This window comes from Zonotrichia albicollis, chromosome 9 (genome assembly GCF_047830755.1).
Source record: "Zonotrichia albicollis isolate bZonAlb1 chromosome 9, bZonAlb1.hap1, whole genome shotgun sequence".
NCBI classification, from domain to species: Eukaryota; Metazoa; Chordata; class Aves; order Passeriformes; family Passerellidae; genus Zonotrichia; species Zonotrichia albicollis.
Window position 1 is genome coordinate 21,557,029 of NC_133827.1, and position 14,891 is coordinate 21,571,919.

Sequence of the window (14,891 nt, forward strand, 5' to 3'; positions counted from 1 at the left end):
CCCATCAGTGAAATCAGACAAAATTCCTTTTCCCATGCACAGCTAAGGGTCCTCCCCAGACAAGCAAGCTCCCATCTCCCCACCTCCAATTCACCACAGGACAGATGTGCTTCCAGATCATCCTTCCATTTCTAATTTTTCATCCCCTCACTACCTCCCCACCTCAACCCTGAATTCTCCAAGCACTCTGTCTGTATAATTTATCTCCATCAGGCCAGCAAAACACACAGAACTTTGCAGCTGAACCTGCCAGTGAGAAAAAGCCCCAGGCTGTGCTGCAGGCAGGCAGGCAGCCAGGCAGGCGAGTGTGTTCTGCAGGCACAGGGGAGCCCAGGGCTGATCCTGGGAGTTGCAGCACATTCCAGGCACAGGCAGGTCAGGAATCTCACGGGGCACTGCACAGAACAGCAGTGAGAGCCAGAGCCCTGGTTCACTGATGGGGTGTGGGATCTGAGACTCACCGTGACAGCTGAACCCAGAACTGCTTAATTCTGCATTTCCCCCTTTTCCTTCAGACTTGCAAACTTACACAAGCCTGGCAACATTCCTTATTTAAGCCTTTAGCAAGCCAAGTGCAAGGAGTCAAGCTGACACTATGCAGGGAGAGAAAACAAGTGGGGGAACACTCCTCAGTGAGTTAAACTCCCTGGATTAGGGAAGATGCCCAGGAGCATCCCACACTAAGGGTGAGACTGCAGCAGCACTTAGATGGAGCTGACACTGAAACAGCCCTGTGACTTCATCAGATGCTGTAAGGTTTTTCCAAAGCGTGCTTTGGACACAGGTAACTTAGAAAAATGGCATCAAATGAAGCAGGTCACTGCCAATACACAGCCTCAAACAGAAACCTCTATGTTGCAGTTTTTTAGTGTAAATCTCTTCCAAATTCAGCAGCAGCATAAGATGCACCAGCTGAGGTAGCAGGCTGCAGAGGAAAAGAGAAACAAGTTCTAGTTTCTCAGTTGTTTCAGATTTCAAGAATGCTCAGTAAACTACTAAACCTAACCCTCCTTACTGATGGGTGAGGGGAGGGAAATGAGAAAATGTCATTCTGCAAGATGCTGGGTTCCTCTGAAGGTGCTCAATTCTTTCACTATGTAAGGCAAATCCAAGATGGATTTAATGTTTTGTGTCCTAAATGGAATAATAAAAGGAGAAAACAGGTGGCTCTAAGAGGAAAACACAGATGCAACACAAACAGCTACAGGAAATTGTCAGCTCCTCAATAATTTTCTAGGCAAAGTGGCAAAACATAAAGAAAGGGGTAGAGAGCCCTACAAAGAAATATCACAAAACACAGAGGAGGAAAAGCAGCTTCTGTTGGTTTAAGCAGAATATTGGTGATCAATTCTGACCAGTTTAAAAGCTGGGCTGCAGCTTTGCTTTGGCAAAGCTCCCTAAACAAGTCCATATGCAGACAAGGCACAGCACAGAAGGATCTGGTTTCTCCTTACTTGGACTTGACTAACCTACACCAACACACATGAAATCAGTTCAGAGCAATGCTCTGCTGGATTTCGAGGCAAAAGCACCAACCTTTCACCCAGGCAACCTCTAAATCTTGTTATTAACTTCCCCATCTTTGTACCTTGGGCACAGACTTGAAAGAATAAATTAAAGTTGAAGGCAAACATAAAGGTAAATTTAAGCAGCAGCATAGAGAAAATCTGTCATTCTTTGCACTGTTTAACATAACAAAGCATCTGAAGAAGCTCAGAAAGGAAGGGGAGAGGCCAACTTTCATTCCTAGATGCCAAAGATGCTGGGCAGCCCTTGTGTTCATGACAAAATTGAATCATGTCAGTCTAGCAGCCTAACAAAACACTTCTTTTCAAATGCCCCTGTGCAAATGCAGTCTAGCTTCAACTCTTTTTTTTTTCATTTTAAGCACAATATAAAAAAGAAACTTGCTTCTGCCACCATGGGAAAATCGGGTTTTATTTTTATGAAGAAAATATATCCTGCAATATGCATCAGTACTTACACGTTCTTAAAGATGACAGCGGTGTTTAGGAATCTTTTACCTGAGGTTGCACTTTCTTACTAAATCACTTGAAATCTCCATAACATAATTCTGGCAGATTCATCTTAAAAGAGGAGATACAAAATGAGTGTGCAATGAAAGAGTTTCCTGAGTGTACAATGCAAGAGTTTCCTATTATTTTTGCTGCTTTGCAAAAAGCAGCATTTCATTAACAGCAGTTTGGTAACAATTGCTGACAATTTTCTGTCCAGTGGCTCCCCAGCAGAGAAATGACTGAAATTGGGGGTTGTTTTCTTAATGTTTTAGTCTGTATTTTAAAAGAGTTTCTTCATCAGCAGCTGAGAAATCTCTGCAGTGACATCAAACCACCACAGCCCACCCAGAGCAGAGCCACTCCTGATCCTGACTCACAGCCACTGAAACCAATTAAAGGCAAGATTTACCCAGTTCAGTGAGTTATAATAACCTACCTTGCTGAAAAAGACAGCTGCTTTTTATTTCAATTTTGCTTTAATTTACAGTGCACCCTAAGTCTGAAACACTGACTTGAAATGCTAAACTTTGCTGGTTTTGCAGCAGGTTCTGCAAATGTCCACTGGAAAATACAGTCCAAACAGAAGGAAATGTTACTGCAGAACGAAAAATCAGCTCTTGACTACTGAAACTTCCTTTTCTTTTTACAGGGTAGAAAGAACACGTTCCCAGAACAAGCCTCATTAGTTTGAATGTACTTAATTAATTCAACAATCAGCTTTGCCCAGGGCTGAAACTACAGCTGGGAGTTCAAAGAGGAAAAAAATGCAAACTGATCCACATAGATCGATTTAGCTTAGAAAACAGCAAACCACTGGGAATGCAATACTAAGCCTCTGAAAATATTAACACACAAAAAAATACCTACATTTGTGCATATCCAGTGTATACAATAATAAAGTGAATTTTGTTTTAATAAAACAAGTAACTAACCACAGCCTTTCACCTGCATTTTGACTTTAGCTTTCCACAAAGCTACAGTCTGTCAGTTAGAGCTGTTGGGCAGGATTTTGGGCTGAAATACTTGTTTTTAAACACCTTACACGTTGGGAGTCCGTGGAAAAGTTAACTAAAAATAAAAAAGGCAACAACAAATTAAAGCTTCAGCAACATGGAGATGATGAAGAAGCAGCTTTTCAGTCTCCTAACACAGGCACCAGGGACTGTCAAAGGATGGTGATCAGGTCAAGCCAAAAGACAAAACTGCAGCATAAACCCAGCAATACTCACCCCTCTGCAAGCTCATCCAAGGAGCAGCAGTAGAGGGAACATGGGTTAGGGTTATTTGTTACCTGGGCAGAGTTAACTTCTCATGAGCTGGAGGGGGAATACAACAATTCAATTTGAGGAAATACCCAACATAACTTCAAGGCGATTAATGCACCCTTGAAAACCGACCAAGACTCCCCGGCAGGAAATCTTAGCAGGAAGCTTCCCAACATCCAGCAAATGGGAGAGAAACTCTTCCTGAGAGCTCTCATTAAGTCCTTGTGAATCTTCACAGGCAGTTCACCCCCAATTCACCTCACTGATACTGTTAAATACAATTTGCAAATTCAACACCTCAGGCAAATGGGATTTTTTCCACAGAAAGGAAAAAATCCTTTTGGAAAGTCAGAGGGAGGACTTCACTTCCACAGGAAGAAGCTCCCCTAGGAGATGCCACCTGCTGAAGCACAATCAATATTTAACTCCATCCATACTAAACAGAAGATATTTATTGTTCTTAGGACCCACCTGCTTACCCTTTATTTGTCTCTGAACAGCAACAACTACATTTCAACCCCCTGCTTGTTCTTCTCACCTTCACCTAAAAAAGAAAAATCTCCACTTTTCTGCTAGATAGGATATACAGATCTCTGCAGAAATAGTTAAATGACCCAGGAACCCAAACCAAAACCATGTATCTCACCTCAGAGCAAAATGCAAGTGGACTCTGCTCCTGAGAGAACACCTTTCTAAATAAAATTTGGCCATTGCAGGAAAAAAAAAGAAAACCTAGAAAACTCAGCAGAACAGCAGTCACGTTGCTGTTAATAGGGCAGGATGGTGCACATGAGTTACCTGAAGCACCAATTCCAAAGGAAAAATGCAGCAGAGATGAACAAAATGGACATTTGAAGGCAGAGGAAAATTAGTGGCAAGAATTTACACACAGGGCAAGGGGAAATGAGGCAAGTGGGAATAGGAATGGCACAGGTACAGGGTAGGAAGCAACTGAAAGGAAACTCAGTAATACAAAAAATAGATCTAACTATGGAACAAATAAAAGAACTTTATTCTTAGGTGTACTTATGAAATAAAAATTTAACTTAGCAGCTATGGCAAATCTCATAATTACTGAAATATGAAGTTTGATGCTCCTTTTGAATTACAATGAAAGCAAACATTGAGAATAGAAAAATGGTTTCCTTCTCATGAACTGCAGCTGCCAAGAGCATGGCCCTCAAAATAAAATCTCTGATCAAATGCTCAGTAGTGCCCCAAAGCTTCGGAAGGGAGCTGCTGTCACCTTCCCAGCTAAAACACCACCACAGAGGTATGCCAGGTGTCATTTGGGCTTGTGAATAACATGTGTCACCTACCCAGAGAAATTGTGCCTTTTTCTTTTTATTTCATTTAGTTACAGCAATGCACCCACATGTTGATTTAGTTATCCCTCTAGACAAGACCCTAAGTCACCTCCAGAAGAGCATGTGGGCCAGTGCCATGGCTACTCCAGTAATGAGGACCTGACAGAGTAAAAATAAATTTAATATTCATTAGGAAGAACAGATCCACCCCCTCCCTCAGTGCTTCATGTGGGAAATGGATTTATAGAAAACATTTAAAGTTTGATAGAAGGTTCATCTAGTGTGTATTTGTATGTACATTTTGAGATAAGAAATGTTGATTTAGAAATGCTATGGAATAGGACAGATATTGTTGAGAGAGAAATAGAATTAGAAATAAGTTTTAAAAAGTGGTTTTGTAAAAAATATTAGATATTTTAGAGAAACAGAACTATGAAAGATATTGTAGTAGGATTTATGAGAGGTAATTTTAGATGATTATTTTAAGGTATCTGTGGTATAGTGTGGTAAAAGTTGATAGGTTAAGAAATGTTTCTAGTATATTGTAATAAAGAAATAGTTGGTTTTTGATTGTGACCATGTGAATTGTAATGTTTGTATTGTTTTATTTTTTATATGAGACTTAAAATGGAATAGAAGTTTTTAAAACACCAAAAAAACCCACTTCAGATCCCTCAGCTTTGAAGTCTGTACTCCTGGTTCTGTGCCCAAAGGGATTGCTGAAGGGATGATGGACTGTCCACATCTTTTGAGATGCTTTGAACACTTTCATCAGAATGACACTGATTGTTTAACAAAAAACCAAACTCTAAACAAACCAAGCCAGGTCTGCTCACTCCTGTGACCATCTCTAAGCCTACAGAGCTTAGTATTTTTTTCTTTTATTAGGAATTATTCTGCAAGGCCATCAACTTATTTCATAAAGGCCCAAACAGGTTGGAGAGGATAACCATCATTAGTTTATTAATCTGCTCTAACATTCCAAGCTGCAGCTCTCATGCCTGTGCTCCTGCTCTGCTCTTTCCCAAGCAGCGTGCTGAAATCAATATACTGGTTAATTTAATTACAGCTATTCAACACCCAGTAAGTGGCAGGGAAATTCTAAAGCATCACATTAGTTTCATGCTGCTGCTTCTGCTCGCAGCTCTCCGGAGCAGTCAGTGCAAATATGTGAGTTATCCGCTTGAGAGAAGGACAAAGGCAGCGATGGAAGAGCAATAATGCCTTTGAAGCCTCTGCCATCGAGCCCTTTGTGCCACCACAAGGCATTTGCAGAGAGTGTTAGCATTCATCCCCACATGGGAGCTGCTGGTGCTGCTGCCATTCTGGGGGAAAAAGGGAAAAGAGCTCAATTCAACAGGCACAACTCATTAAATGTACTTCAGCCTGTACTCCCTGCTCTCATGGCTGAGACCTCGAGTAGGATTCAATCCTGCACACTAAAGTACAGAGGAGTAACTCTGACTCCAAGTAGAAGCCTCCATGATATTCCAGTCTGGAGAGTTTCAGGTAGGAATTAGTCATCGAGTCATTTCACTAGAGCTCAGCACAACCATGAATCAACACATTTGGAATTTGTCTCATTAATTCACCTTTTCCAGTATCCAAACACAACCGTGAATAGCAGAAGGGGAGGAGAAAAACACGAGGCTTCATGGTTTAAAATACCCAGAGTGTACAGTACAGCTGCCTGCACAGCTCCCACTCCCAGGAAAACACCACCCTGGGATTTTGTGTGCCTGTGAACATGATCCCTATCTCCTTTATTTCCCTCTGTGCAGGTGGTGTTTAGCAGCAGTTTCGGTCCCTGCCTTCCTCTCAGTATCCTGAGCCTTTCTTGCTGGCTTTTCTCCTGCATGCAGGGAGCTGTGCCTCCATTTCCTCTCTTTCGTTTCCATTCTGTCTGTGCACTGGAGGGAGAAAGAGACCAAACAATCAGCAGTGATAAATAGGATGCTGCCAAACAGAATGCAGGTGTAAAGTCACAGGAGGGAGGAATGCAGCTTCGGGAATTTTTCCCCTCACCACCACCAGGACAGCCTTCAGAGGTCAGGTTTCTTCCAAGTCCCTGACACACAAATGTTACAAGAGCCACAAACATTTATCACTAGACAGCCCTTGGCCTCTGGGGAGCTGAAATGGCTGTTTCCTCCCAGGCCTGAGCACAGACAGAGCTGCACCAGGCAGCCCAGCTGCACTCCACCCCTGCAGTCCCCCATGAACACCAATTTCCAGAAGGAAAGAGCCTTCTCCAGGCAGGATTCAGACAGAGTCCCCAGCACTGTAAATCCCAACAAAACAGCTGATGTGGTAAAGCAGGATTCAGAAATCAACCACCCACCTCAGCAACGCTGAGCAGATCAACACACACAAGGCCTGAAGTTTATTTCAGACTTCTGCCTTAGTGGCATCACAGAATATGGTTTCAAAGCAATCCTAACCCAGCCCAGAGGCTGCCTCCTCTAGGAGGAAGGCCTTACACTGGCTATTTCAAGCTTCTAGAAGCTTATTCTTCTGCAGGTTTGCAAGCATTAACAATATTGCAGTGGATTATACAATTTTACACATCCCCAAAGAAATGGTTAAATTGTTATTAAAAGTGTGCAAGCTAAAGGGGAGGTAACAGAATGGAAGGGGACAGAGGAGCCCCAACTGCAGCTGGTCTCAGAAACCTCAATATGGATGTGAACCATGGCACTGGGTCAATCAGACCAACAGGCACCATGGGAGGCTCCAGAAGGAACACAGGTAAATCAGACAGACACAATGGGAGGCTCCAGAAAGAACACAGGTAAATCAGACAGACAGACACCCAGGCACAATGGGAGGCTCCAGAAGGAACACAGGTAAATCAGACAGACAGACACCCAGGCACAATGAGAGGCTCCAGAAGAAACACAGGTAAATCAGACAAACACAATGGGAGGCTCCAGAAGGAACACAGGTAAATCAGACAGACAGACACCATGGGAGGTTCCAGAACACAGGTAAATCAAACAGACAGACACCCAGGCACAATGGGAGGCTCCAGAAGAACACAGGCTGCTGCAGGGAACTTGTCCCAGCCTGCTGCTGCTGCACAGCCCTGAACATCTGCCTGTCCCCAGCCCCACAGCAGGCTGGGTACAACCCACCCACAATCCCAAACCCACCGTACTGCACACCCCTCACAAACTGGCAGTGGGCTAAAGGGCTTTACAGAGTGAGGTAACAAAATTATTATCCTAAAAGCAGCACCTGCACTTCACTGGATATAGCAGAACATTTTCAGCAGCTCAGTTTTGTTTCAGTGTGTGGTGTCTGCCAGGATTAGAAGTGCACTTTCCATCCAGGTGTGCACCTATGTAAATCTTCCCTTTCTACTGGTGCCATGAACTGGGATTTTGTACTCCTGCAAAGACAGGCATGTGGAACACTGGAAAAGTACAGCCTGCAAAAAGCTTCTGTTCTTCAAAGCCAAGCACTTAAAAGCTGTGAAAGGAAGATTTCAGAACACATATCAAGAGAACCTGACCCTGAACTGTAACTCTTGTACCACACACACATTTGCTTTTATACCTTGGAGTACCCAAACATCTGTCCTTGGGGGACATCTCCTTCATCCTCCCACAACCTCAGAGGCTCTTTGCTGCATTTTTTCCAGTACCTGTGAGTTCTGGAAAAACTTTGCTGCATTTTTTCCAATACCTGTGAGTTCCCCAACTCCCACAGAAAATGATCTTGGGTGCTGCTAACAACTCTCAGAGAGCATAGCACTGACTGGCTGGTGGTGCTCCAGGCTGTGATTCTGTCCAAGCAGGCTGAGTGGGATTTTCACAAGGCCCTGAAGCTTTTCAAAAATCACAAAGAATACACACTTTCAGCTCCCTTTCATAACAATCAGGCAACAAAGGAACAAGAGGATTTCCAGCCACTATAGATGCTGTGCAAGTACCATAAAGCACTTTTGATGGGAGCTCCTGTCTGGGGCCAACTCCCCAAAACAATGACATCAACAAAGATGTTTCACAGTATAAAATGAAGACAATTATCATCTGCTGCAATAAGATGATGCTTAGACTCCATTTCTAACATATGAAATTGCACTTGGCCTCTAATTTCCCAGGATTCTGCTCAGCTCTGGTGAAGGCACACCTGGAGTTTCCCAAGAAAAGAGTCACAGAACTACAAGAGAGGGTTCAGTGAAGGACCACAAAGAGGATTAAAGGAACTGCAACACCTCTACCATGAGAAGACACTGAGAAAGCTGTGGAGAGCTGGTTCAGGGGCATCTCATCAATGTATATAAATATTCAAAGGCGTGTGCAGAGAGAAGGAAGCAGGTTCTTCCCACCTGATCCAAAAATCAGGCACAAACACAGGAGGGTCAGCCTGAGCAGCAAGAAAAATTCATCCAGAGAGGGTGACTGAGCACTGGCACAGGCTGCCCACAGAGGTGGTGAAATCTCCATCCTCTAAGATGTCCAAAAGCTCCTGGATGTGGTGCCGGACAAGCAGCTCCGGGTGGCCCAGTTTGGGCAAGGGGTGGGACCAGATGACCTCCAGAGGTCCCTGCCAACCTCAACCACCCTGTGAGTCACCACCTCAATTTACAAACCAAACAAACAACCCTCTGCTCTAAGAGATTTTGCATCGATGCTGCATCTTGCAGCCAGACAACTCATTTTAGTAAACTGCACAATGGCTTTTAATGAAACTCTAGAACACATAAGTACAAGTCACAGAAGTGAAATTAATTTAACTCTGTAATTGAGTGAGTGCAAATATAAAACTAACAACAGACAGCATTCAGTGATTGCTCAGAAGAAACTAGGCCAGAGAACACTAAATTTGGAAACTCAATGTAAACATTGTAGGACTTCTGACTTTAAAATTCCCCTGCAATTCTAATTTAGCCCCCCATATACATGCATTCTTAGTTACACAATAACGTGGTGGTATTTTCCCTCCATGGGACTAAAGTCTCAGTTAACATCCAGACCAGACTCCTACAAAGATCCAGAGCCATGTGACAGGAGGGCTGTCCACAGGACCCATTTCACAGCTGAAAGGAACGTAGCCTCCAAAAAAACCCCTGCAGGGACAGAAAGGGTTGTCCTCACTGCTTAAGCACCTGACTGCTGCCATGAATGCTGCAAAAGAACAGCATGCAATGCCAGGAGAGCTGCTTAAGCCAAGTTTTCACAGGCAGCTATTGATTCTGCTCCTCAGAATCAGAGGGTACAACCTGTGAGGCTGAACTGCTGGGAACTCACAATCAAGGTCTAAAAGATACACCAGGAATGCACAAAGTGCCAAATAACAGTGTTCTGAAACAGACTAGATCCAATCCTTAATTATTAAAGTGAGCTATCTAATAATAATGAGTATTTTCTACCTTATTCTCTAAACCTTAGATTGGCATCTGCAAAACAGGGATACACCAGCCTTCACATCCCAGGATCCTGAGAAAAGCAGAACAATGGAGCATTTCAACATGAGGCAAACACCATACTCTGACTTCATGGGAAAACTGCAATGAAAGTCACTAAATCAAGCAGAGACCTCCTACTGAGCAACTCATCACTAACTCCACACCACCTGCATGTTCAGCACCACAGGGTGGGCACTGGAAAAAGGGACAGGATCAGGTGGTGCTCTCACACCTGTTCAGTCACTATGTAGGACTAACAAAGCTTTTGTCAGGTCTAAGCACAGGCCCAAAAAGGTTCTCTAAAAAGCTACAGATTACGGTGCTAAGAGAGTTCACAGACACCCCTAAAATGGTTGTGGTGCTCTGGATGTCTCTCCCCAAAAAGCAGCACCTCCCTTCCTCCTGCCCAACTCCCCCTCACCCTGAACCTCATCCATGACACCTCTGCCTCCTGCTGCCATTGCTGGAGTCACCTCAGCCAACTCCTTCCTACTCCATCCCCTCTAGTGCTGAATCCTGCCTGGTGTAAGTGGAATCTGACACATTCAACTATGTGAAAACCACAGATTATTTTTCCCAAAGGCTTGTAGCCTGAATGGCTGGGGATATTTTCCATGGGAATGGCAAGAGATATTTCTGACAGAGACACCATATGCCTGCCATATAGCAAGTCCTGCTTTCAGACCCTGAGAATCCACAGTGTTTCGAAATAAAAATCCACCTCACACAACAAGACGAGCCAGTTTCCTCTAGTTTTCTTCTACATAAAGTCCTGAAGACTACAAAACAATTCCTCCTAAGGCAGACACATGGCCAGGATTCCACAGCCCGACGCTGGAAATCTGGCGTGAGCACACAGGAAAGGAGCAGGCAGTTTTCACTGTAAATCACCATTTCTGTCCTTCCTCTGTGCCACAAAGAACAGCAGCCACAAATAATCTGCAGCAAGTTCCTATTTCACTTCCAAGAGCCACAGCCTGATTAAAACACAACCATGGTTGTGCAAGACACTGAACTCTGGGTTTGGGGAAAGCAGCAGCACCAGACACTGCACTGAACCGTGTCAGCCTGGCTGATGGAGAGACCACATGGGGATGTGGCCCCACAGAGTTTCCACCAGACCCTGGGATGCTCCAGCTCTGCATCACTGTCTGTGACTGATTCAGCAGCCACATGTGTGCTTACATTTATTCCTAATCAAATTTGCCACCCAAAGATGTACAGGGGTGATATTTAGAAGCAGGAAAACAGCACAGGCTGTAGTAACTGTAGTAATTCCACGTAACATTTGGGTTTATGAGCAGAAAATCTGAGAGTTTCTGCTCAGCCACAGCAAGACAGTAGCAGACACGAGATTGTTTAGAGACAAAAGGTGAAAGAATCCAGCTTCTATTAGCAGCTTCACTGAACTTAACACTTCACTTCACAAGCAACCTCATTTTCCTATCCCCTGTGACTGACTGTCCCAGCATCTGCTGACCCACAGCTTCTCTCGGGGGAGTTCCAGAAGCTGAACCCCCTCGCTGCCCTTTGCAACTTCACACATCAGCATGAGACCTTAAACCATGAACTTGATTGTATGTAAATCCCAATCAGATACTCCTAAATGGAACGTGTCAAAAGCTGGCTTTGTTTTCAGAATTGTGAACACCTGGAACTAAACTGTTTGTCCCTCTGGATTTTCTTCTGCCAAAAGAATACGTGAAGTTATTGATAAATTGGCCTATGTCTAAATGCCTCCTTAAACTAAAACTACATCTCACCTACAGCCAACAGCACGTGTAGAGATACCCCTAAAATTAAATCTGCTCATGCCAACAACACAATTTAGATCGTGGAATTTTAGTTTGCAACAGATTTCCAGTGATTTGAACCCCACTAACTGAAGGAAGCCCCAGTTTACCTCCACATTAGATTCCAATTCATCTAAGTCTCTGGGGTCACAGAGGCAGAATAGATCATTCATGTCAGATACTAAAAGTGATATAAACCAGTCACAGAGTAGTAAGTGATTTCAGCCATGTAGTAATAGACACCCATAACTGAGGCTAGACGAAGAAATTTAGCTTAAAAAATAGTAACAGCACATCTTGCCTCCTTAGTTGCTACTTCATGATGAATAATTCTGTCAGTGTGCCACGGAAGCCTGAACAAATCCAACTAACAGAGATTTCAGACACTAGACAGGGGAGAGCTCAAACCTTAGCATTCAGTACTCCCAAGATTAACTACTTATTTAGAATTCCAGCTCAGCAGCAAGCTAAATAAGACATTTTCACCCTCTATCTGTACCAGAGCATCCGGCAGCAAGCATGTGCCACGTACAAATGACAACAGCAGGACACTGATCACCAGGGCAAACCATGAGGGAAAAATGTTTACAGTGTCCTTCAGTCCCCAGATCCCCTGACCTGGGTCAGCTGCGTGCTCACAGAGGGCAAATTAACTGGAGATATTTTTATTTTGTCCATTTGACGTAAATAAAGTCTTGCACTGCCTGTTTTCCAGCTTGCAGAGATACAGGGCACTTGGGAAAAACAAATCACTGGGGACACCAACAGATTTGTTTTGAGACTCCAGCCACCAACTCTAAACAAGAGCCTATGGAAGGCAAAGCCTACAGAAAACAAATCTTTGTTTAAGTCAGCCTCTCCAAGCACAGAACTCCTGTGAAAGCCTTCCACAGCGGGCCAGATGGGGGACCTCAGGAACTGCCTCCAAGTCCTTGCGCAGCAATTGTCAGCCTGCCTAGAAATTAAGATTCCTTTCACACACACACACCCAATTATTGCCAGGTCTCCTCTCTGCCCTCTGCATGTCGCTTGCCTGGCTAATTAAATCATGGGCTTGAACTCACCTCTCCCAGGGCTTACCCTGCTCCCACAGGACACCATCCCTGGTTTCTCCAATCTGGGGAGCCCCTCACCATAAGGGTGAAGCCTTTTCTTCCCCTAACCACACACACACACACAAAGCAGCACAGAGACCCCTGACTCGTCTATTCTCACCATGACCCCAGACCTACAGAACCCACAGATCCCTGGGATCATCCATCACCCATCCCATAGCTCTCCATCCCCTCCTGAGCTTCAGGTCCTTCACCCACACTCACGACCCTTTCCATCCTCCTCGGCACCCCCAAATCTGTGTCCCACAGACATCCCCCGTCTCCTCGACCCCCCAGCAAAGCCCTGTCGTGCTGACACCCACCATCCCCACCCCAGTGCCTGAGCCCCCCACGCTCCCGAGCCCCAGCTCCTTCATCCCCGCTCACAGCCACTCCCACAGAACCCACGCCAATCTCTGGATTCACCCATTCCCATCCCAGACCCACAGACCCCCATCCTCTCATGACCTGGAGATCCTTCATCCCCCACTCACATCCTCGCCAGCATCCGAGATCTGTTTCCCTCCCAACATTCCCATACAAACCCCCAGTTGTCTCCTGGACCCCACAGCCACCTCCGGTCCTGCTAACGCCCATCATTCCCAGTCCAGTCCCACAGCTCCCCATCCTTTTCCAGCCCTCCCAACTTCCACCCCGGCGCGCAGAACTCTCCTGAGCCCCTCCAGAGCGGCCGGGCTCCCCCGCCCCAGCCCCGCGCCGGCCCCGGGCCCCGGGGCGCACTCACCGATCAGCTGCCGCACCTCCTCCTCGCTCAGGTAGATGCTGAGGCTGGGCCCGGGGCCGCTGGGGGGCCAGTCGGGGGCATGCGGGCCGAGGCCGGGCTGGCCCTGCACGCCGGCGGGCAGCACCAGCAGCAGCAGCAGCGGCGGCGGCAGGAGGCGGAGGAGATGGCGGCGCGGGCCCCGCACCCGCCGGCCCCGCCGCGGCCCCGCGCCCGCCTCCCCCGCCGCCGCCGCCTCACGGGGCCGGCCCCGCCGCCCCCCGCCGGGCTCGCGGCGCCGCGGCACCATCGCTCCGCGGGGACGGAGGGACGGACGCAGGGCCGGGGGGAAGCGGGCGGGACCCCCCCGCCCCGCCGGACCCTCGCACGGCGCGGCCGCCGCCAGGCCCCGCCCCGCGCACGCGCCGCTCCCGCCGCCGCGGGCGGCCCCTGAGCGCGGGCGGGAGGGGCGGGATCCCCCGCACGGCTCTTCCCGCCTCTTCCCGCATCCCGCCCGGCGCCGGGAGGAAGGGGAGGAGGGACACACAGCATCTCCGCTCGCTGCGTAGTGCCCGTCACGGAACGACAAAATCGCTGAGGTCCGAGAAGACTTCGAAGAACGTCGAGTCCAAGCTGTGACCGGTCCCCACCGTGTCACCCAGCCCAGAGCACCGAGTGCCGCGTCCAGGCCTTCCTTGGACATCTCCAGGGATGGGGACTCCAGACCTCCTTGGGCAGCCCCTTCTAATGCCTGGGCATCCTTTCCATGATGCCCAATATGAACCTGCCCTGGCGCAGCTTGAGGTCCTTCCTTCTCTGTGGCATTCACATTCTCTGAAAAATCCCTTCACCCGGGATTTTTCGCCTGGGAAGCTGAGAAGCCTCAGAGAAAAGGAAAACGATTTTTATCTCATTTGTTTCTCCTCTGTTTTGCCCCTTTGGAATGTGTTTGGAGATTGTTTCGTTGGATTCTGGTCTGAGTTGTTTTCACTCATTGGCCAATTGGGGCCCAGCTGTGTCGGGACTCTGGAAAGAGTCATGAGTTTTTATTATCTTTTTAGCATTCTGTAAGTATCCTTTCTGTATAAAATAATAAATTAGCCTTCTGAGAACATGGAGTCAGATTCATCATTCCTTCCCTCATCAGTGCATTCCCAATACAATACAAATACAATACTTCTCATCCTGTCCCTGCTCCTGGAGCAGAGCCCGACCACCCCCAGCTGTCCCCTCCTGTCAGGAGTTGTGCAGAGCCACAAGGCCCCCCTGAGCCTCCTTTG

The 14,891-nt window shown here is 46.6% G+C and overlaps 1 protein-coding gene across 2 annotated transcripts in view; it reads right to left on the reverse strand.

The window, feature by feature from the left end:
* RYK (receptor like tyrosine kinase) overlaps positions 1 to 14,329 on the reverse strand; it is a 55,100-nt gene extending 40,771 nt beyond the window's left edge. For both annotated transcript variants that reach the window (XM_005489604.4, XM_074546942.1), the window contains exon 1: positions 13,636 to 14,329. In XM_005489604.4, the coding sequence (XP_005489661.3) occupies positions 13,636 to 14,314 (679 nt within the window). In that variant the 5' untranslated portion in view covers positions 14,315 to 14,329. The remainder of the gene's footprint in view (positions 1 to 13,635) is intronic.
* Between the last annotated feature and the right edge of the window lie 562 nt (positions 14,330 to 14,891).